General features: G+C 50.6%; 1 protein-coding gene across 3 annotated transcripts; it reads left to right on the top strand.

Annotated features, from left to right (window-relative positions):
• GATA4 (GATA binding protein 4) lies at positions 1-23,083 on the top strand. Of its 3 annotated transcripts, none has more exons than XM_035322609.1 (6): positions 1-662; positions 17,754-17,920; positions 19,690-19,815; positions 20,758-20,845; positions 21,110-21,252; positions 22,361-23,083. In XM_035322609.1, the coding sequence occupies exons 1-6, from the start codon at positions 137-139 to the stop codon at positions 22,541-22,543; spliced, it is 1,233 nt and encodes a 410-aa protein (XP_035178500.1). In that variant the 5' UTR covers positions 1-136; the 3' UTR covers positions 22,544-23,083. The 3 variants fall into 3 exon arrangements, with proteins under 3 accessions (XP_035178500.1, XP_035178499.1, XP_035178498.1); XM_035322608.1 differs by having other exon boundaries at positions 17,751-17,920; XM_035322607.1 differs by lacking the exons at positions 17,754-17,920; positions 19,690-19,815; positions 20,758-20,845; positions 21,110-21,252; positions 22,361-23,083 and adding exons at positions 5,295-5,302; positions 16,952-17,703 and having other exon boundaries at positions 1-747.
• The last annotated feature ends 254 nt before the right edge of the window (positions 23,084-23,337 follow it).

Genomic DNA, 23,337 nt, shown 5'->3' with positions numbered 1-23,337 from the left:
GAAGGGAGTCGGGGTTTGGTTTTTTTGTGTGTTTTTTTTTTTTTTTTGGTCACCCCGCTCCCCCCCCCCCTCCCCCCGTCGTCACTCTGGATTGTGCCCGGGGAGTCGGCCGGGGTTTGGGGGGGCCCGCGGCGAGATGTACCAGAGTTTAGCCATGGCGGCGAACCCCGGCCCCCCGGCCTACGAGGGGGCAGGTGGCTTCATGCACAGCGCGGCCGCAGCGTCCCCCGTCTATGTGCCCACCACGAGGGTCACCTCCATGCTCCCCAGCCTGCCGTACCTGCAGAGCGGCGGCTCTTCCCAGCAAGGCAGCCCCGTCTCCAGCCACTCCATCTGGACTCAACCCGGAGCCGAAAGCGCCGCTTACAACCCCGGATCGTCCCACCCGCCCGTGTCACCTCGGTTCTCCTTCTCCACCAGCACCCCCATCCCTGCCACCTCTTCCCGGGAGGCCGCGGCGGCTTACAGCAGCTCCTTGAGCCTTTCTGCTAACGGGAGGGAGCAGTACGGCCGGGGCTTTGGCGGCTCCTACTCCAGCCCGTACCCCGCCTACGTGAGCCCCGAAATGGCCACCACCTGGACTTCTTCGCCCTTCGACAGCCCCATGCTCCACAACCTGCAGAGCCGAGGGACGCCCGCGGCCGCCCGGCACGCCAACATCGGTGAGCGCAGCAACCCCCCGGGGTGGGGATGGGATGGGATACGGTGGGATGAGATGCTGCCCGTTTTCATGTTTTTTTTCCCCCCGTTTTCATCAGTGCGCTCCTATTTTAGGAGGGTGGGATTGAGAAAGTTGAGATTTTTGAGCTCCGGGGGATGCAGAAAATTGGGGTCCTCACCACGCCGGTTGCACCCCTACGCGTGCACTTTCTGTGCAACGTTGCAAAAAGTCCTTGAAGCCACTGTTGCAAAAAATAATAATAATAATTTAAATTAAATTTGGGTAGGCCGGAGCTGCAAGAACCGTGTGCTGAGCTCCCGTAGAAGGGCTAGCTCCACAAACAGCTCCGCGGGCATTTCGGGGCCGCAGCGGGGATGGCTGGGGTCTGCAGGAGCGCAACCCTGGTGGGCAGCCCCTTCCCGGCTTGGTTTGGTGTAAAAGGGAGAAATTTAGGGATGGAATTAACCAGCGAAGTTTGGTGTGTGAATCCCAGATCTCGCTCTCGGGCCGCTTTGTGTTACGTCCTTCTTGCAGCTGTTGGAAGGGTTGGCGAGGCCGGGGAAAGGGAAGGTGAAGGGAAATTCAGGGCTGAGGGGAAGAGGAGAGAGAGAGAAGAAATAAATCTGCATCCATTCACGCAGCCTCTTGCACCCCGTTTGCTTTTTGGGGTGGGGGCTCAGTGCATCTGGGAGCCCCAGCGCTGGATTTCGGGGTCTCCCTGCCCAAAATCCCACCCGGGTTTCTTGTGCCGATCCCCATCTCGGAGCCGAAGCGCTGATTTCTGTAAGCACCCCGGTCCTAAGACCAGAAATTGTCTCAAAAAGCTTAAAATATTGCTTCTGTATTTTGCATGGAGGAGAAAGGCAACACGGGGAGGAAAGCAGGGCTGCGGGGCTGCACCCCCAGACCCATTTCTGTTCCCCGCCACCTCTCCATGGGGGCTTCGCTGCTGGCGCCGGAGCGAAGAGAAATAAAGGCATTCGGAAGGGAATGCCTCAAATTTGGCCCCTGATGGATTTTCAGGTTGCACTCAGGAGGGTAAAATTTCCCTCTAGCAAGGTTTTCTTAAACTTTAGCGTTATTTTAAGGCATTACAGGAATGAAAGTTGGGTGTCGGTGAAGGCTTGGCCTTGCCATTGCCTTTCGCGTTTCTTCGGGCATTAAGGAATTGCGTAAAAATGGGGAACTCAGCTAAAAAGACAAAGCTTTGGTCGACCAGGCTGGGATTTTGGTGAAGGCCTGCGGTGGCAGAACGTGTAGGAAAACCAGGAACTATTGATTTGTATCATCGAGGAGAGTCGTGCATTTGTATTTGATTTCAGTGCCCATCTCTTCCTTGGGGAAAAAAAAAAAATACCACATTTTTGCAGCGGTCACTGATGGGCTCCTAGCAAGAAAAGTAACTTAAAAATGAAATATTCAAGCTGAAGCATTGCAGTTGTGGAAATACTGGGTTAGCTTTTAAGGCTCGTGGTGTTTGGGGGGTTTTGAGATCAGTTTATGTTGCTGGTCCCATGGCCGGAGCCCGCCTGTCGGTGCTCTTCGCTCGAGCTTTTGCGTAGCGTGAAGGAGATGGGATGAAACGGCCTGAAAGGCATCGAGCCTAAAAATTCAGGGTTCCAACAGAAAAGGGGATTTTGTGGAAGGCAGCTCCCCAGCAGGTAGCTCCGGGCATGGTGAAGCCCAAGCTCCTTTCCTTGCCTTTCCTTGGGAGCAAAGATATTTTTCTTCTCCGCACCCTGAGAAACGCAACCCTTGGCGCAAGGCTTTGCTGCACCCGGGGATTTTTGCAGCGCTTTCGTTTTCCTCCAGTGATTTCCTGGAGGAACACCACCTTCGGACAGTGCTAATTGCAGAGCAGCCGGCCGTTCCTGTAATATTAATTAGCATTACTATTTAATAAGGAAGGTTAAGTCCATGTAGATGGAGCTGGAATTGCAGACTCAGACGCGCGGTCGACGCAATTGGGCACGGCGTTTATTTTCCACTGATAAGCAATGCTCCAGGAAAAGTTTAGTGAAACTTTAGTGAAACTGCATTCAAAGGTGATAAAAAAAATATATACTAAAAATATATCTTCTTGCTTTTCCCTAATAGGAGGAATTTGGGGTTAAAAAGCGCCAAAGCAGCTCAGTGGTATAAAATGCTGGGGAGACTGGGGGCATAAATAAATCACATGGGCATATTAGGAAAAAAAAACCACCCCTGCTGCATGTTCAGCAAACTCAGGGTTTGGAGGTACCTCTGGGGATCATTTCCTCACCCTGAAGGGCAGGATCAGACCCAGCAGCCGTGAACTTGCCTCAGGGCATAGGGATGGGGCGAATTCCCCAGCTAAGGAGGGGCAAAATTCCCTCCAGGAGACGTCCCCACCACCAAAATGTGCCCCCAGAGCAGCTGAGGGGTGTTTTTGCCCCGTCCCCTCCTTGCTGAGGAGATGTGAGCATGGACGGAGGCAACGCACTGGCTTTTACGCAGGGGATGGGGGGGCCAGATCCAGCTTTCCCATCCTCACCCCGTGCACTTTTGTTTTCTTTTTTCCACTTCAGCTGCAAACTTGTGCAAAACAGAAGAATTTTTCTTTTGGGGGGCAGGTCTTTTTTTCCTTTTCTTCTTTCTATTTTTCCGTATATATATATTTTAGGAGGCTGAATTTTGCCACTGCGGTCGGGAGCGAGCCGGGGCACGGGGCTCTTTGGCTGCCTTTGCATTTCGTTTTGCCTTTCACCGAGCCAGGAGTCCCCGGCCAGGCTCCAGGGGACCACATCTGCGAAGATCAAAGCCCCCAGCAGACACGGCCATCGGTTGGAAAATGTTTTTCTTTTTTTCTTTTTTTTTTCTTTTTTTTTTTTCCTGCTGCTGGGAGATGGGGGAAGCAGATCTTACGCCTTCCCACAGGGATGCGAAGAGCTGGGCTGGCGGGGTAGCATCCCCAGGCTGGCATTTCGTTGCCAGTGACTCATCCCATTTGTCACATCCCCCTGCCCCACCAGCCGATGCCCCAGGGCAGCGGAGGGAGGGCTGAGGTCTGGATTCCTCAGGGGTGCTCAAAGGCACCGCTCCCAACGCCCGGCGGCTTCAGGGTGAAAGCATCCCGCCACGCTTCTCCCTCGTCTCCTTCCCCATTTGCAAAAATCCCCGGTGAAGGCGCACGTGTGTCATCTGCAGCCCTCCGACGTGACAAGCTGCTGCGCTCTGGTCACCGGGTGACGAGGAGCGAGGTCCCCAGCCCCACAGCCCCGCAGTTTTGGGGAAAAACCCCGCAGTTTTGGGGACAAACCCCGCAGGGCTACGGGATGGGGAGACACGATTCAAGCGCGAGCACGCGATTTATTTTTATACCCTTCCCCATCTCCCCAGACACCACATTTCAAATTGCAAGTAAAGCAATGATAATAACAAAAATATCATCACGCTGCATCACCCTTCTTAATGGTACAGCTCCATCGCTGGAAACGGAGCTTTAATTACTGGATACAATCATGCACAGAACAGCTGTGGTGGGGTATATAATACCTGTAACAACATGTATGGTATCATATCCATATTTTATATAACACATGATTATTTTTTGTACAAAGCAGCAGACGTGAAGCCATTAAGCATTGGCACTAAATCTCAGATTTATTAAGCCAGCATGAATTCTTTTTTCTCCTCTGCACACGCACCCACGTGCATCTTTATCCCCCCTAACAAAAGCAGCGATTTCTTTTTTTTTTTTTTTTTAAGAGGACAGCCCGTATTTCACTCTCTCCACATTTATTTCCATCCGTTTTGGGTAGGAAGAGGCAAAATCCTCGGAAAGAGAGAGGAGCATGTATCAGGCGGTGTTTACCAAAGGAAATTGGACCCGATCCTGCTGTCTCTGTGCTCTTCTGATGATGGAGAAACCTTGGCTCGGCAGGCAGAGGTGCTCCCCGGTGATCCCAAACGGGGGCAGTTATTTTGAAAACCCTGAGGGCTGCAATATTTTGGGGGCTTTGAAACGTTTGCCTTGGGAAATTCCCCCCCCCCACCCCTGCCCCCAGCCATGCGCCGACCTGCGAATAAATCCCAACCCAGGTGAAAACGCAGCAGGCGCGCGGCGAGATGCGCGAGGTTTCGTGCCTGGAGGTCAGCAGCTTCGGGGGGATGGGTGCAGGGAATGCTCAAAAAATGAGTGGAAAAATGCAATTTTAAGGAAAAAAAACATTTTAAAAGCCTTTAAGAGTGTAGCTGAAGTGTCAGACCCCAAACTTTCTATGATTTCTCACCAGCATAGGGCTCCTGATTGAAATTTTTTGCTCATTGAGACCCACAGAGCTTTCTCTGTGTAGGGCAAAGAGATGCAAACAGACCTCGTTTTTGGAGGTTTTGTCCCCAGATCCCTTTCTTTGCACATCAGCCCGCTGGGTCCTTCCTTATAATTCCCTTACAGAAAAGAGGGTGCAGAAACGGGGTGCTTGGGGATGTCTCCACAATCGGGAGACATCCTTTGGGGGGGAAGCACCACGCATTTTTTGGTGCTTTGAGGCTTTTGCACCCCTCTTCTATATATATAAAAAAAAGCCCTGCGAGACTCCTGCCTCTCATTTGGGGCTGGCTGCTGCCTGCAAAACCAGACGGGGAGGCTCCGATCCTGGGCTGAAAGCAGCCGGTTTTGTTGAAATGCCGATTTTTGCAAGGCGGCCGCGCTGCCGTAACCCCTCGTGCGCGTCGGCGAGGTTGACTTGTCCCTGTCCCGGCTCCCTTGGAGGGGGGGATCGCGTTTAATTATGCCTGTGGGGCTGAGGATTGGGAATATTCAAATATTCACCTCGTCAGTGGTGAGTTCTGGCTGTCTGGCAGGAAGGTGCAAAACTGCCTTTGGTGCGCGACTGCGAAACGCTGCTTAAGTAAGCAGGGAAAGAGGTGAGAACGTGCTTTTGCATCCCAAATGACACCAAATTACACAAGCAAATTTCACCGCCGTGTGTCGGGTGGAGGTTTGCTTGGTTTGGGGGTGAAGAAAAAAGAAAAACCCTTCGGGTCTACGTTGCCTCGCAGCTGCCTATTAAACCTCCAGCGGTATGGCAAGATATTAAATCCCTCTAACCTTCCTCGCACGATCGGTCGCAGCGACCGGCCCAAGCTGTAAATCCATCCGTAATGACAAATTAAACCCAATTATCTGCCATTCCTGAGCAGTGAGGTCCTCAGACGCGGGTGCTCGCCTGTGCGTGACAGCGGCTGAAAATAATTTGGCCGTCACTGCCTCTCGTAGCGGGGGACGAGCGGCTTCGGGGCTTTTTTGGGGAACCCTTTTGCTGTTGAAGCGTGCCGAGTGACGCCGTGGATGTTTTGTTAGGGCTCATAGGGGGCGGCTGCAGGAAGGGGCTTTTCTTGTTGCTTTTTCAGGTCGTTTCCCACTGGAAAAGCAAAGCACGGAGGAGAAATCCCTGCAGCAGGGTGCATTTGCAGCCTTTCCCCCGTGCTCGAGCAAAGCCGGCGATGCACTTGGTCGCCGTTTCCCTTTCCCTGTGCTGAGCCGGAGCTGGGATTTCTCCTGCAGGCAGCTCAGAGCCAGGCGGCCGCTCGCAGGGAGCTGGGCAGAGACTTCCCAGGCTGGCCGCACGTCTGACCCCGTCAGCAGCGCTGAAACTTTTCAGCCTTCTGCTTTTGGCAAGGCCTGGGTTGCAAAGCCAAGGCCGGGGGAGCATCAACTAGAAGCAAAAATCATCATTTTTACCCAAGAGGTGCCTGGTGTACTTTTTAATTTTTTTTTCCTTAGTTATTTCCCTGCACAGAGATGGATTTGGGTAATTTTATTTGGCGGCTCTGGGCACCTATAGCTCTTGTAGGGCTCACGCTCGGCTTGGAGGGGCAAAACCGTGTCCTTCCCATGTCTTTCTGCTGCTGAAATCAGCTGTAGGGGATGCACAGAAATGTCCCATGTCCCGAGCACCCTACCCTGATGCCCAGCCCCACCATGCTGCCCCGTGCCTCAGTTTCCCCTTGGCTTTCACCCGGTATTTCCAGCCTGCTTTCAGGAGGGGAGCTGGAAATACATTCCCTCCTGGTGGGCACCGAGTTTCCCTCTGGATTTGCAGCAGGGATGTTTCTGGGACAAATCCTGCAGGTTTTGCCCAGGTTGTGCTTACAGGATCACCCCTGACCCACCCCCCACCCCCCTCCCTGCTAAGCAAATTCAGTATGGGCCGTGGAAAAAAAAAGGACAAAGCAACAAAATAAAACCCAAACCAACCAAGCAAACCCCTTGCCCGCTCTGAGCTGAAACCATCCCAAAATGAGGTTTGCCCAGGGCTGGGAGCTGCTGCAGGATCAGGCCCGTGCAAGAAGCTTCCCTGGGGCAGGAACCCAGCCCCCTGCAAGCTATTTGGGAACCTACAGCTTTCCTCGGGGAGGTGAAGGCTGTTGGCCGGGAAAGCTTCCCAGACGCCAGCAGCACCTTCCTTTTTTCCATCTTGGAAAGCAGCCGCTCGGTTTATGTGGTGCAGCAAGAAGGGATTTGCTGTTTTATTTTTATTTTTAGCGACCCGTAAAGCTGGCGAGCCCCTTATCAGAGCCAGCTGGGCTCACGCGGCCCGCGCCAGCCTTGAGAGGGAGTCGGAAATTTGGCTTGTTTGTGAAGGAGGGGAAAAAATAATTCATGGAAAGTCAGGGAAAGCAAGTTTTCCATCGGCAGCAGAGGTGGGGATGAGGCAGGCGGACCAGGGGTGTGCGGGGCTGATCCCATGTCTCCTACAGGGCCTGGTGCCGTCCGCTTCTGACTCTGGGATAACAAAATCCCTGCCTGTGAATGTTTCCTCCTAATCCCTGGGAATGAGGCCGGTGTCTGCTGGGGAGCATCTCAGGAGAGGTCCTGCTGCTGCCCTCCCCTGCTGTTGGCCTCCTCGATGCTGCCCTGGGGCAGCTGTCCCCCCACAGTCTGTCCTGGGACAATGCAAATGTCCCCAGGCAGCTCCCTTTCTGCTCTCTCTTGGCTGCTTTTGTGACTCGTCCCCTTCAGTGAGGCTCGCTTTTCCTCCAGGCTCCATCGTCCGGAGCCGTGGCATTATACATGAGGCTCTGCTTTTGCAGGGAGGCAACGGGGCAGCTTTTCTGGACAAGAGGAAAGCTGGGAACCCCTGATTCCTACATGCTCATGGTCCAGAGGAGACATAAAAATATATGATTTAAATACCTACGAGTTTCCAAGCCAAGCTGTTGGGTTTGCAGGCCATGGAGCCATCACCATTTAACATTCAGGGCTCGCAGCGCTGGGTGAGGAGGTCAGCCCCAGCCATCAGGACTCCTCCGAATGACCCTTTTGGCCCCAGATGTGAGAGTGGGAAAGGGCTTGCTGACCCCGGGGGCTGGTTACTGGGATGGATGCAGATTTGGGACATGCCTTGGTGATGCGGAGCAGGAGGGAGGCAGTTGGCTTGTGGAATGTCTTCTTCTGGCCTCCTGGGCTGGAAGGATGCCCTCATGCCCGGGGTCTTGGGCATGACCAAGGCTTTTCTCCAGGAACAGCCTAAGTCCTGCCCCTCATCGTTTCACAAAGAGGGGGGCAGGCTGTGTGCCCCCTCGCCTCCCCTCCCCAGCCATTTATATTCCCGAGCCAACATCCCGTCGCCTCCCTTCACGAGGAAATCAATAACAACGGGTGAGCAGGTTAATTATAATCACAGAATAAACGCCACAGTCTCAAAGTTCACTCCACTTGAGCAGCATTTCAAAACGAGTGGACGACGCCAAGAAACTTTCATTGATTCCCCCGGGGCAGGTGTGGGAGTTTGAACCTGTCCCCAAGCTGATCTGATTCAAGACTACTCAATTTTGCTCCTTATCTCGACTTTCGCCTATCTTATAATGTCTGTTATTTTAGATAAAAAGTCCAATCAATTGAGGTAGAAAAACTGCAAGTTGTATGTTGCCCTGATAAGTCAGGTACCTGCCGTTTTGTTGGCCTGGGCTGCAGTTTCTGGGCTTGCCGAGCGCTGGGCTGACCTCTGCAGATACTTTATCGCAGAATCGCTCCGTCCTCCGCCCCTGCTGACTTTACCGTCCAGAATAACGATTAAAACAGGAAAAGAGGAGGGCCGGGGGTCATAGCACCCAGCATCCCGTATGCCGTAGCAAACACCTTTCTGTTTGTGCCTGGCTGCCGTCCCGTAGAGAGGCCAGGATCCCACCTCGTTGGTTTTGGTGGGTTTTGGTCAGCCCACAGGGTCCAAACAAAATACTGGGGAAGGGCTTGAATATGCACCTGAAGGTCGCTGTTAAGGTTGTCGTGTTCAGAGAGGGCTTGGGTATATTAAGCAGTGTATAGACTACGTATTTCATATGTTCCTATATGTGGTATATATATATTTTATAATATATAAAGTATCTATTTATATACACTTTTATATATATATATAATGTTTATTTATAAAAGTGTTTATATATATGTGTGTGCATTATAGTGGTGTATACATACATATATATATATATATACACAGTTCTATACAGCTATGTTCTGCATAGCCGTAGAAAAATAAGTCTAACAGCAAAAGCAAAGAGAATTGACTAGAGGTGACTCCTAGCTTCATAAAATGACATTCTTAAGGACAATGTATATGTATATCTACACCGAATATATGTCTATATATGTGTATACATACGAACACACACATAACACACATAAACACTCTAATAATACAATTGTGTTCCCACAAGAGATTTTTCCCTGATGCAGATATTTTTTTTTCTGATCTGCACCAGTCTGGAAAATAAAATTTAAAAAAATAAATAAATCGCTGACTTTCTCTAGTCACAGGGTCACACAAAGGCATGTTGGAAGGGATGTCAGGAGATCTCTAGCCCAGCCTACCCAAAGCAGGATGACCACTTGCATTATTTGAGGTCAGCTGTGGCTTTGTCTTGATGCTTGGAAATGCCCAGGGATGGAAATGCCCTCATCTCTCTGGGCACCCAATCCACATCCTAATGAAAAAGCTTCTCCTAATGTCCTGTTGTCAGCATATATCCGCACAGCTTCCCTCATTATATCTTTGCAATGACCCCAAGCAGCACCACTTTCCTGGGCCTTGACTTTGGTCCACCTGGGCCACCCCTACAGACAGACAGATGCTCTCCCTCAGACAGACAGATGCTGCAGGAGGATATATGACCACAGAGCATCGGGTTCCCGTGGTTTTAGGTGTTTTGGCTCACCCACGATGCTGCAGGTGGCCAACCAAGGCAGGCCAAGGGCACGTGAAGGCTGTGTCATGCTTGATGAACGTGTGCCAGGTGCCAGACATGGGCACCGGGCCTGGCACACCAGCAGCCGTAAGGCTACAAAGCGTTCCTTGGCTCTGACACTCTCCATTTTCTCCCCATCATCCCTGCAGTCATCAAAGGAGAGCTAAAGCATGTGCACGTGGAGATGGGATATGTTTAAAGGGGGAAAATGCTGTGGCTCCTTTTCCTTTGTCTAGTGAGAGAAAGACCATTTCCAGGTCCCTGCTGCCAAATAGCCCCCAGGCTATGGATGGCCCCATCCTGGCCCTTCCCTGAGCTCTCCATGCTAATCTAAGATTTGTTAAAAATATTTGGACAGTCGATAAGCAGAGGAATCTCCTGTTTATCAGAAGAGCCTCAGATATTTACAAGTGTAAGAATTGTAAGTAGGAGTAAGAAAGGGGAGGTCACCTTGGTGGGTGGGATCAGGCCTGCGTCCCAGCAAAAGAAAGCAGGCCTTGGAGCTCACTTACACAAAACTTCACAGGCAGCAGAAGTTGCTGTAGGACACCATGCTGCCATCAAAAGGGTTGCCAGCAAGTGCTCTGACCAAAATCAGTTTTTGCTGTTGTATTTTTTTTTAACATTTCTTTTTGCATAAGCTTTCCTCAGGATCTGATGGAGGGCCTCAGGCCTGCTCATGAGCTGCTAGGGATGGGTGGGGAGAAGGAATGGGTCTGTCTCCTGACTGTAATGTGGGGTTGTGCCCTGTTAGGATGCTGGGGTGACTGGGATCTAAAGGTCTGGCTGTTTCTCTGTCATCAGAACAGCCCCCATCCTGCATGCATATGCACATAAGTGGCCATATATGAGTGGTGTTCTTGGTGGACATGGAAAAAGGAGAGCCTCTCTCCACTGCAGCGTGGACAGAGCTTGGTGGGCCTTCCTCCTGTGCAAATACAACCCAAGGGGAGATGCAGGCCTTCTCCTGCCTGGCAGGCTGCCCATTTTTTGGGTCTGGGCCATGCTGCTTCAGCATGGGGGTGACCACCTCTCCGTGCATCTGTGGTATAGCCCTTGGGCTTGAGGGGTTTGGGGCTGGTGTGGTGGAGAGCCCTTCCAGTGGCTGCACTGGCCAGCCCCCAGTACCACCTCTTGCCTCTTCCCAAAACTACACGCTGAGATGTCCCCGGAGCCCCAGGCCTGGTGTTCTCCACCTTTCCCTATGTGGGCACGTGGTGAGGCATGGAAGAGCCTTTGCTCCTGCTCCCAAGGACAGAGCTGAGACTGAACTCAAATTCAGGCCTGGGCTTTGACCAGCCTTCCCTTCATGTACCTCTAGCACATGATCTCAGCTGGTCCCTTTGGCTGCTTCTACCTCCACTGTCCTTCAGGCTGGGGAAAACATATCCGTGAAGGAAAGGAGTATGCTTGGCTGTTGGCAGTGGTGTGTGCCATAGACCTTGGCTTGCTGCAGGCAGAGCGGGGAGCTTTGCAGGGGAGGGACGCAATGTTCCCTTTGCCTTGACGTGAAACACTTGGCTGGGAACGGTCGTGCAAGAACAGTATTGGTGTTTCATGAGGCAAGAGATTTCTTTGCCTTCTCAAAAGTGGCGTGTGGGGCTCAGCCAGATTACAGGTGAAGTGCTTCCTAAGCAATTAAATAGGGGCTGTAGGTCTGCAGTGGGGAAGCTGCTCGCTCTGAGCAGCCAACTGAGTGACCAACCATTTTAGATGTGTCAGATAAACCCCAAAACATTCAGGGACAGCATCAAGCCCTTTCTGTGAAGCTTCACAATGACACATTTTGCTTGAAACAGCATTTCTGGTTGACAGGGGGGAAATTGCCTCCTTTTCCATTCCCTGTGGATCAGCAACCACACAGGTGATGTCTTCTGCTAATCCAGATGATGGGAGGGTTGGAGCCACAACCAGCTCACTGAAGGGCAATACTCAGGCAATGTCCTGCTTCCCCTTGCCAACCATGTGCATAGGTCCCATTGGTCTCTAAAACAGTGGGTAACTGGATGAATTTCCCCCCAAATTCTGTCAGAGGGGAAACATGCAGAGAAGAGGAGGGGTTAAAAGAATAATAATAATAATAAAAAAGCCAGCGGGCAGAACCTGTTTTTACAGAAACATCCTCAGCTCTGGTAGCTGATAATGCACGTGGGCTTTCTGATCCCCATCTGCATGCCAAGCTGATGATGTCCCCATAGAAAAAGGAAAGACTCACAGACAGCTTTCTTTTGGCTGCAGATCTCTCTCAGGCATTAATCTGGGCTCTTTTATTTACGATCACTCCCCGCCTCTTCTGCTTTTGTCTCTCCTTGTTTTCTACTGTTCTGTTTTCCTTTCTAGCCCTGTACTCAGACACAGCACTGGAACAAGGAGCACTTTCAACAGCTGTGGTCTGACCAGAAGCTTTTTGGTGGTTTTTCTTTTTTATTATTTTTTTTCCCCATAAAGCTGCAGCTCCTGTAGTCATGCAATTCATGGGAGAACCTCAACCCATTTAAAAGAAAGAGATGTGACTTTCTGTTCCACTCGTTGCAGCAAAACACTTATTAAAGGGACACCCAAAGGCTTGAATGGTAGGAAGGATTTCCATGCTGTTGCTTTTTTAATAGGAACAATCTTGGGATCTGGGACAAACCATCCTGAGTAGCCAAGAATGGTAGATCCCATTTCCCTCTGCACTGTTGTTGTGGTTGTCCCGTGAAGCAGAAGGTGCTTGGGATTCCCTCGGAGCCCAAGGTGTCCATGTGTCCGAGGGACCAGTGTCCCTTGCCTCAGCTGTGAGTGCTCCTGAGAGTCCATTTGGGATTCTGTATACACAGGAACGTGGCTCTCACCTCTTATCATAACAAATTGTTTTAGGAAACTGCTTCTCTGCAGGGAGAACTGCTCTCAGGCTCTGTTTAGAGCCTCTAAGTGCCTGGCTGTGTTTGAAGGACAGCTTCTCCTTTGCCGAGTTGCTTCACTGGTTTGAGAAGACACTTCTGCAGGGGGAAATGTTGATATTAAATATCCCTCCAGCTGTAAACAAAACTCCAGTGCTATATTAATGGAAGTCTCTTTCTCCCCAGCAAGTAGAGAGAGGGGGTGAGGGCAGGAGGGGGCAGAAGAAAGGGGACGACCTCGTTGTTGTTTCTCAAGCAGAGACAACCAGATCTCACCCAAACCAGTGCAAGGAGGGCTCTTTGTCCCCTTCTGGAGGCTGGTTTGGGAACAGAAACTTATAAACTGGCTGCTGGCTTTGAACTGGAGGAGCCAAAACCTCTCCATCAGAGGTGCTTTCACTCTTAACATTCTTTCGGGTCCTCATCCCTCAGGTTCACCTGTTCAAGATATCTCTCCAAGGCTTCTAAATTAACCTTGCTAAAGACATAGGAATGGACATACTGACAGAGCTGGGGTTTGCAGAGATGGTAGAAGGATCAGAGGGGAGTTCAAGTCTCCCTTCAGACTCAAGCCCTGGGCATCCTCCCCTTGCTCCGCAGCTGATTTGGTTGTGCACAAGGATCTGGTTCTCTTGGCTGGGAAGGCAGAAGTACCCAGACTTGATATCCTCGGCCAGAGATGCTGTCACATCCTTGCCATGCTGGAAGAAGTGCCTGTAGGTGTGGGCCGGCTCCCAGTTCTCGTTTCATCGAGCTCTGCATTGTCCTCCCTGGTTGATCTCTGCGGACCTGGCGGTGGATGTAAAGGGCCACTCCCAGTGACTAAGAGCCATGAAAGGCCACATCCAAGAATGCTTTTTCCCTAACAGACCCCAGTGCCCCACTTCAGAATTGCTCCCGGCTCCCCAGGGACTAAGTGTCCCATTGTGGAAAGTATTCCTGACATTAGCATGCTCAAGGCCTCACCCAAGATTAGGCGACTGTTGTGCAACATTCAAGTGACATTTCCTGCCCTGGGGACCTTGCAGTCTTCCTAAAGGGTAGGTTTGAGGGGAAAAGGACCTCCTTTTATGTGGCAAGCTGGTGGCTGGGAGAGGAACAGGTCTCAGTCCTCAACAGGCCGCCTCATTCAGCACCATTTCATCATCTGAACTCACGTGAGAAGCTCCTTCATGGACCTGGGGCAGGGTCTTATGAAGCATGCAGCAGAAAGCCATTGGTATTAGTCAACACCAGGCTCAGGGACCCACCCCATAACAAGGCCTGAACTACCCCAAGACCGATATTATCTGAGAAGGGCTGGGCAAAGGCACTTAGGGGAGCTGAGCCTTCAGAGAGGAGCTTGAGACCTTGAGGCACGCATGGTGAAGGAGGTTATTCCTACCATGGGCCTGTTTCTTTCTCAGCCCAACTGGCACATGTTGGCTTCGGCCCTGCCCCAGTAATGGCCATACCAGGCTTTGGGAGAGGGAGCAAACCTTTCCAGGAGGACCTCCAAGAAGAAAGGCTGTTGTAGAGGTCACCGGCCGGACCCATAAATCTCCATTATCAGGCGGTGGCTCCTGTGCCGCAAAACGGAAATTGTTGCCCTGAGTGCGACTGGGGGAGCCTTTCCTTCCATTCCCATTGTTCGGGTCCCACCGGGAGCCGCTTGGGCAATTTGCTGCCTGAATAAACGTTTCCTCTGCCGGCTGCTAGTGCGAGGAGAGGGAAAGAATAAGTGTCAGGGGATCTCATAACGCCAGGATTTAGAGCTCCAGCCCCGAGACGGCAGCCAAGAAAACACTTTACTGCTTCTCCTGGGGATCCTCCGGTCTGCGGTGCCCCGTTATTAATAACAAGGGCAGATTAAGCAATGGGTGCACTTGAAACCCAGCGACCTCCATGCCCAATATAGCTCAGCCGTGCCCCTGGTTGTGCCCCTGGAGGAGGGAGGGAGGGAGGCAGGCGGAGGCCATGGCCCATACCTTCCAAAACGAGCAGCTATTGCGTTACCTAGGTCTTGAACGTCTGCCCACATCAAACTGCACTGGTTGCTGCTGTTAAGGTGATATTTTCTTAGTATTTCATAGATCCCCAGGTTTTCAAGAGCAGCTGGGTTGGTTGGATCCCCTCCACAACTTCAGCACTGAGGTTAGTGATGCTGTGAAATGAGAGCACTTCTTTTTGAAAGAAACCAGTCCCTTGCCTTCCATTTCTCCACTGGCACCAGAATGAGTCACCCTTTCATTCAGGCATCCATTAAGCCTAAGTTGTCTTCCCTGAGCTGACATTCAGTCATTTCCATGACACACCCTTCTAGTGAGCACCTCTGCCGAGAGGAATTTGCCATCATCAGGCATACCTTGATGCAATATTTCTCCTCCAGGTGAGATCTAGTGAGGTCAAGGAGCTTTCCCTGCCCCGGCAGGGCTCTGGGAATGTTTTTAATGAGATTGCACTCCACAGATGTCATCTTCTGACTCAGCGCAGGGGACGCACCCATCTGATATTGCCCCGTGAGGGCCGCGGTCAGGGAGAGCCACCCATTGCGTGGAGCTGCCGTGTGCCCTGCGAGCAAAGTCTGCTCCTTCCCGGCCTCCAGCTCCAGCGATTCCCAGTTGGTCATGTTCACGAGGCTCACCTTTGTCTGTAGCTGAGAAGGGGAAATCGGACAAATGCTATTACTCCAGAAGCAGAAAAGGTCTTCCAAAAACATAAATTGGTGGAAGTCCCTCAGGAGAGAAGCTCCAGTCTAAATCCCCTTCAAACCCAAAAGAAAGAAGGAAAAAAAAAATAGTGGAGAATATAGCTCAAACAAATGCAGACGGGCTGGGGAGAGCAAAGGGAGCAGGTCTGAAGACTGCTTTGTATTTTGATTCTGGATGGCAGATTACAAGCCAGTGAAAATAATACAGACCGCAGAGCTGGGCTACAGTAGCAAATTTGATTATTATCAGAAAACAAAAGACTTACAGTTTGTCTGGTTTGGACTCTACAGACTGTTTTCTTTAAAAACAAAAGTATTTCCATACTTGACATTTCTTCTTATCATTCCCATTTTGAGGGACCTTCCTATTCAAGGGCTAGTCCGACGCTTAACATTTCTGAGGGACAACAAGATTTTTTTTCCTTTTGTTTCTTTGATTAAATGCCTTCAGATTTTGGTTTTCTGATGGAAAATTCTCCAGGAAAGGCAGCATTTTGTAATAACTCCCATGAACAATTTAAATAAGTTAAGTGTTTTAACTATTATCTTTGGACTACCCCTGCTCTGCTCAGTTCCCCGTGGATTGTGTCAAAGACTTTGTACTGAACTATGTTCAAAGAGGAAAAGATTTTGTCGTAAAATGAAAATTACCCTGAAAATGTGTAACATAGATTATTTAGGGAAAATTATAATCAAAAACCTCAGCTACTTCTAAGAAAAAAAATAGCAAAATGTTTTCCTTTCTTGAGATTTTTCAAGGAAATGAGTTCTTTCCTGGCTAGCTCTTCCAATTCCTCCTCTTTTTGAAGGAAGTTTATTCGATCTGGGTTGTGGCTGTGGCTCGGTGGTGATTTTAAAGGGGAAAGTGAGGCATGGTTACAGTACCACTGAGTCCAAAATTCACCTGGAGGGACTCCCATCCTCCCTAAACCACCAGAACCGCACAAATGTAATGAGGGATTCCTAAGCTGATGAGAAGATAGCGGATTTCTTCTTTTCTGGCTCCAGAGTCCCTTAGGTGCACTCATTTCCTCTCTTCTAGTATTTCCCCATTGCCACACGGTGTAATCGCTTCTCATTTTTTGCCTGGTTTTCTAGGGATAACTAAGCTTACACGAATCCTTCTCTGTGCCTCTGCTTATCAGCCCCACTTCAGTCATTTCTTAATCTTTTAGTCGTGTTATGGTTATGTAGCTTCCCACAGATTTCCCAAAAAGAGCCTGAGGAGCAGAAGAGAGAACGTAATGCTGATGGTTGAACGTAACGCTTACAAGATATCAGAGAATCCACACGGGACTGAGACATAGATCTGCAGAAAGTCAAATTTTGCTGGTTTGCCGTTTGGGGAACTTTTGTCCTCCAGCAGAAAGCTGAGATTCTTGTCTAACAAGCAGGTGGGCAGGCAGAAAATAGAATAAGTTGGACGGTAGTATTGGAAGAGTTAGTGTTAGGCTGGCATTTAATGGCTGAAGGCCCCAGTGCAAAGCTCTTGCCATCCTCCAAAAGTAGCATGTTTTGTTCCCAGCCTGTTTGCCCTTGTCTTCTTCTCTACAATGAGTTTATCATCTGGTCTTCCCTTCCTGCTGCCCGTAGCAGGACATGTGCGTGCCTTGGTCGCTGTCTTTGGGTGCAGAGGGGATACAAGGGCAGGAATGGGTTTATCCTGGAAATACCTGTGGATTCTTGCCTTTCAGGAGCTGCTTCTTGTGCAAAGAATAGGTGGACGGCATGTGAATATTTCTGATTTTTGGCTCTCTGCAGTGATTCTGCAGAGGGGTGGCTGGGATCTGCCAGGGGCTGCGGGGTGCACAGGCAGGATTTTCTCTGCCCACACATATCTGAGCTCCAGCAAGAGATGCCTGGGCTGCTCTCTGCTCTCTGGGCAGTTCTGCTCTGTGGGTCCGGGGTTCTCTTTGTCCACGGTCAGAGGGAATTCATCTGGGTTGCAAACACGGCTGCTTGCCTGCCCCGATCTGTTTGCCCTGGCTATGTCCAATCTTGAAAACTGGATAACGTCAGAGCAGAAGGGAAGGTTTCTATTTCTGTCTCCCTGTATCTGTGTCCCGGCACATCCCTGCTGCCACACAGGTCCTTCAGCCAACACTGTATGGCAGGGAAAGGGGTTCCTCTTCCCTGTAATCTTGGGGGCTTCCCCGTGAAAGGAAGAGATGCTTCTTGCACCCCATAAAATCCGATTGTGATTTCTTTAAATGTCACTGCTGGGTTCAAATACTGAGAAGCAGAGCAGAAATTTAATGTAAAGCTGCTTAATTAACCCAATCTTTTCCTTTCTCTCCCGTCATGGCAGCAGAATTTTTTGATGACTATTCCGAGGGGCGAGAGTGTGTCAACTGCGGGGCCATGTCCACCCCGCTCTGGAGGAGGGACGGCACGGGGCACTACCTCTGCAATGCCTGCGGGCTCTACCACAAGATGAACGGCATCAACCGGCCCTTGTTCAAACCCCAGAGGAGGCTGGTGAGTCAGCATCACGCACGGGGCAAGGCTGCCTGCCAGGACGAGGCGAAAAGGCCTCGGCCAGGTGGAGATGGCGGGGGTATTTCAGCCCCTCGGGTCCCCGTCTGCCCAGTGCAGGTGGTTTGGGACCTGATTTCCAAAATAATCAGGATTACCTTGAGTCTGGTGAGCTGCAAGGCCCTGTAATGTGCAGACGAGCTGTGCAGAGACCTGATCCAGGCCACGTGGTGGAAGGGGCTGCAGGGAACAGTGTTGGTTAACTGGAAAGCCAGCCTATTTAGTAGGCATTTTAGCAGCAATGAAAACCCCTTCCAGCTCCACTGCACCTCCATCTGATCTTCTCTTACCCTCGGGATCTTTGTCCCCTGGGTCACTGCTGGTTGACCCCCTTCACTTCGTGGTGGCCAGCCACCTCTCCTGGACACCCTCCTTGCTGCTCCCTTAGGCAAGCTGAAGCGGAGCTTGTGGGGCAGGTCAGGGCATCCCAAAGGCTGTGGGATCGGGATGGGGCATGCATGGGGAATGTGGAATATCTTGGTGTCGATACCTGCCTGCCCCAGCCTGTCTGGGTGAGGAGTTTTGGGAAGGGCTCGGCAGTCTGTGCCGCAGGGACACGGGGCTGTCCTGACCCCATGCAGCAAGGAGCCAGCAAGCCTTCCCTCGGGGCTCCTCGTCAACCTGGAGGCTCCATCCCCAGCTGCCGTGTCGTGCCCTCCACGTAGCCCAAACCCATCTCCGCTCAAACCCAGCCAATTCCCTGCAAGTGCCAAAAAAATGTCACTTGCAGTTTGAGCGCTGCCACCGGCCGCAGCTACCCAGCGCCCTCTTGTGAAAACCCCTTCGTGGTGATGGACGGAGCCGAGCTCCACCACCACCTCCACCAGTCTGTAACTGGGCCAAGCTGGGCTGTCCTCGGCCCCGAAGGAACTGGGATCTGGGGACTGCCCGCCCCTGGTTGCCCCAGAGAAGAACTGGGTGCTCCCACTGCTTTTTTTTTTTTCTTTTTTTGGGGGGGTAGGGGGGAAGCCAGGAGAAACAAAATACCACCAGTGTCTGCAACCTGGCACCCAGGCCCTTGCCCTGTTTCGTTTTCTGGTCTCCGTGTTATCCCTGGGCAGATCTATGTGGTCAGGTATTGCCGGCAGGGAACCAGACTTGGTCCAGTGCTGGCAACTGGAAATCTTGCCAAAATGACCAAATTCCTGCTTTTTCTTCTGGAAATTAATTTCCATGAAGAAAAGGGGGACACGTCTAGGGATATAGCATAGGGGGGTAGTTAAAGCAATGCCAGCTCCTCTACCTAAATGAATATATTCAGTATTTATTTTCAGAGCCGAAGATTTGCCAGAGAGCCCTGCAAGGGGAAATCTTTGCAGTTGATGCAAGCTCTTTTTTAAGCTCTTCTTCCACTTATAAAGGTGGATAACTGAAGGCCTCTTAAGACCTCTGCCTTGAAGGATGCTGGAGAGACAGGCAGGCTTGGAGGACGATGCTTTTTCTTCCTCTCACTCTGCATCCAAGGTCAGAGTTGATATTTTACATGGTCTCAAGCCCATTCTCTTCCTCCTGTGGCCTTTTGACTGAAGCTGAAAGGCAAGAGGGGATGAAAAAGGCAGCTGTGTTATCCACCACAGTGAGGTGAGAAAAGAGAACGCCAGAGAAATGAGAAGAGAGGCAAGAGGGAAACCTGAGACCTGCAGGGACCTGAGATGCTGCCGGTGGGAGCAGCAGAGGGCTGATGCCTTTTCTTCTTCTGTTTTTAATCCCAGTCGGCCTCCCGCCGCGTTGGCCTCTCCTGTGCCAACTGCCACACGACGACGACCACGCTCTGGCGCAGAAACGCCGAGGGAGAGCCCGTCTGCAACGCCTGCGGGCTCTACATGAAGCTCCACGGGGTAAAGCCTTCATTGCTCTTACGGGGAGGGTGTCGATAGCACCGCGGTGGGGATTGGCTTTGGGGTACAACTCTGTGCTCTCTTCTCTTGGTTTTCCTGATGATGATTTCTCTTGCACGGGTGCCTGGATAGACTCTTCCTGCTAGTGGGGGCTCCATGCGTTCATGTCATGTCTGATAGATGTAGGAGAGTTCTGCTGGAGTCCAAGGCAAAGCAGGACTTCAGGATGCAAATCTCCCATCCTTCTACCACTCAGTGGCAATGCAGTGGCAGAGACAGAGACCTTCACCACCCTTGCGACTGCAGAAGAAAACCCCATTTGTCTCCCCCATTTTTCTCCCCATTGCTACTCCTGGTTTTATTTTTTTTTTAATACACTTCCATGCTCTCAAGGATTTCCAGTGCTTCAGAGCAGATGGAGGAGCATCCAGGAGAGATAGGTCAAAGCTGGAAGACACAACGGATGAGGGGAAGCTTTACCTGACCCCACAAATTGTTGTTAGGAATCCCATCATGTTTCTGACTCTGAGGATGACTAGCTCAGTGGGATCAGTTGCACAGGGAGGTCCCCCAATGCAGATTTAGTAGTTTTCTAGAAAATAAGTGTTGTACAGAAAGACAGCTTCAGCTTTGAGTTCAACAGGAAAGTAAACCAGATGGGCTGCTGCTCCCTCCTGGCCTTAAAACAATCTCTCAATACCTATGCTGTAAAAAACCCATCTACTCCCGCTCGGAAGCACACCTTGCTGCAAACCTTGCAGCTTTGACATCTCTCTTCACACAGCAGTGCTGATCTGTGACTTTGGGCTCCATTTTGTTGTTGTTTTCAATTAAACCTGATATTTTTTCATGGGGTCAATGAGGTAGAGCTGGAACCATGTTCTAGGTGACCATATAGACATACAGAAACCAATCGATGTTCTTTTATATTTGGGTCCGTAGGTTCCACGGCCTCTAGCGATGAGAAAAGAGGGCATTCAAACAAGGAAGCGTAAGCCGAAGAACCTTAACAAAACAAAGACGCCAGCAGGTAAGTGTTGAGCAAGGGAGTTTATTGCATCTCTATGTGTGTGCTTGTGCTTCTGGCCATTTGGATTGATGTCCCAAGTCCAACACCCAACCACAAAGCGGGCTGCGTCTTCAGAATGGGGGATGACTGAATGCTTTTCAGCAGTAACAAAGCCTTTCCTGGTATTTTTTTTACCTATTATTTTTAACTTTGGGTGGGTGGGTACAGATCTGTACTGCTCTAGGTCCTTGGGAAGCACCTGGCTTACCACTCGCTTTCTCACAGGTCCATCCAGCAGTGAGAGTCTTACCCCGACCACCAGCTCCACCAGTAGCAGCAGCAGCGCCACGACCACCGAGGAAATGCGCCCCATAAAAACAGAACCAGGGCTCTCATCTCACTACGGGCACCCCAGCCCCATTTCTCAGGTACGCAGGGTGGTGGGACAGAGATGGGAACTAGGATGGCAGGTATGGTGAGGGGAGTATCCTCAAAACCTCCTCTGTAGTAGAAGGTTGCCTCTTTTCAAGCCATGGATCTTGGATTTCACAGCAGATCTGTCCTCTGGGACAGAGTAAAAATACGCAGCTTTGACATCGTGTTTACAGCACAATGTGGCTTTTTAATGGCATGCAGCAGTTCTGAATGGACAACAAGAGGTAGCAGTCTCGATGAAAACATGAAATTCCTTCTAGCTGGGCAGTCGTATGGGTCCCACAACAAGAAAATACCCGTTCCCTATATATGACTTGATTTTATTTGTCTTGAGCAAGGAAAAACTTGGCAATACTTCACCTGCACTGGCTGGCTGCGTGTTGAACGATATGAGAAATGCAGCGTGAGAATAAACTCACGTAGCCCAAATTTAAGGCCCTGTGAAGGTAAAGCAAGCCAGCGTGATGACAGGGAGCTGCAGGGTGAGTGGGTGCTGTGTGCCACATCCACCGCTAGATGCCTTGGGAAGAGCCCTGCCTTCAGCAAGGCGTGCGTCCTGCTGGGCAGAACCCGCACAGTTCAGTACCCGTGCCTTGGTTGAAGGTTCCCATGGCAAAGCACAGCTAAGAGACAATGGTACGTGGTAGTTGCTTCCCCCTTGGGTTCATACTGGGAGCTGCAGTGTTTAAACAAACTGGAAAAAAAAGAAAAAAAATTTTTTTAAAAAAAAGGCATTGTTGGGCTGGGCTGATCCTGCACCTGCAAGCCTTTGCAGCACGGTTATGTGTCCCGCAGTCCACAGGAGGGCATTTGTAAGCTAGGAGTGCCCAGAGCCGATGAAATCTCAAATCTTGGGAGGTAAAATGATCGTTTCTGTCAACCAGAAGAGAACGATATGTCCCATGTGCAGAAATACTAAAGAGCATGGTCTAGAAGAAGGAGAGTCTGTCCAAAGCATCACATCTAAGCTGCAAACTCTAGCAAATCCTCAGATGTGTTATTACAGTGGCACCAGCCCCACATAAAGGGAATCATAGGGTCCTCGATGTTTTGAAGTGTTTTTTTTTTTTTTTTTTTTACGGGATTTTCCTTTTCCCGTAGGCATTCTCAGTCTCTGCCATGTCTGGACATGGATCTTCAATTCACCCTGCGATTTCAGCCCTGAAGCTTTCCCCACAGGCTTACCAGTCAGCCATCAGCCAGTCTCCGCAAACCAGCTCCAAACAGGACTCCTGGAACAGCCTGGTCTTAGCTGAAAACCATGGGGACATCATAACTGCATAACCTGGTCTTCCACCCAGAGACTTCAGGCTGACCGGCTTGAGAGACGACGAAGATGCCACGTAATAATCAAGTCAATGTTGTTTCCCACCTCCCCTGCTCTCCTGCCTTCTCTCCCCTTTCGAGATGTTCCAGCAAAGAGGTAAAAAGGACTTACTCGAGGTGTAGGAGAGCTCTTACAAAAGAAACCAAGACTCAAATCTCAAAGTAACTGATGGATTTGAAGCCTTTCCCCCCCTTTCAACAAGCTTCTCTTTATTAGATTGTCACCACCGTCTACGAAATAGCCAGAAACACAAAGATGGACAAAGCTTTGGGGTTTTATTTAAAAACATTTGCCATCTGAGACTTAGACGATGGTGGCACAGTGACATTTTTTTTTTTCTTCTGTCACCATCCATTTGTTTCCCGACCAGAGGAAAGGCCGTCATCTTCTCATGACCAAAATTCAGTGATCTTCCACCAAATGGAGCCAGATCCAGAACAGTTTGGTGAAGAGTGTTCAGGAGACATGTTGTGGTGTCTTTAGTGGATTTGATGTGATTTAGGGCAGAGAAAAAAGAGGCCCCCCTCCTCATCCTCAGCTCACATACCTAGAGCATTACCTTCATTCTCCTAGATGGTCTGGAAACCTGATGAATGTCCGTATTTAATAGTAATTCCTTTCCTATTTATCATTACAAAATCATGGGACTGTGTTTCCAAAACATTGGTGGAGCCTGGAGAAGGTCTGTCTGAAATTGAAGGGGGATTTTGGAAGGAGAAACCTTCTGGGAGTGGGTGGAGGAGACCCACGT

This window comes from Oxyura jamaicensis, chromosome 3, assembly GCF_011077185.1.
Source record: "Oxyura jamaicensis isolate SHBP4307 breed ruddy duck chromosome 3, BPBGC_Ojam_1.0, whole genome shotgun sequence".
In the NCBI taxonomy this organism is placed as follows: Eukaryota; Metazoa; Chordata; class Aves; order Anseriformes; family Anatidae; genus Oxyura; species Oxyura jamaicensis.
The sequence above is the reverse complement of the archived record's forward strand: the minus strand, read 5'-3'. Positions and strand labels throughout refer to the sequence as shown.

What these genes read in the sequence shown, in the direction of transcription:
- GATA4 (XM_035322607.1), top strand. Translation starts at nt 137, where the DNA reads ATGTACCAGAGTTTAGCCATGGCGGCGAACCCCGGCCCCCCGGCCTAC.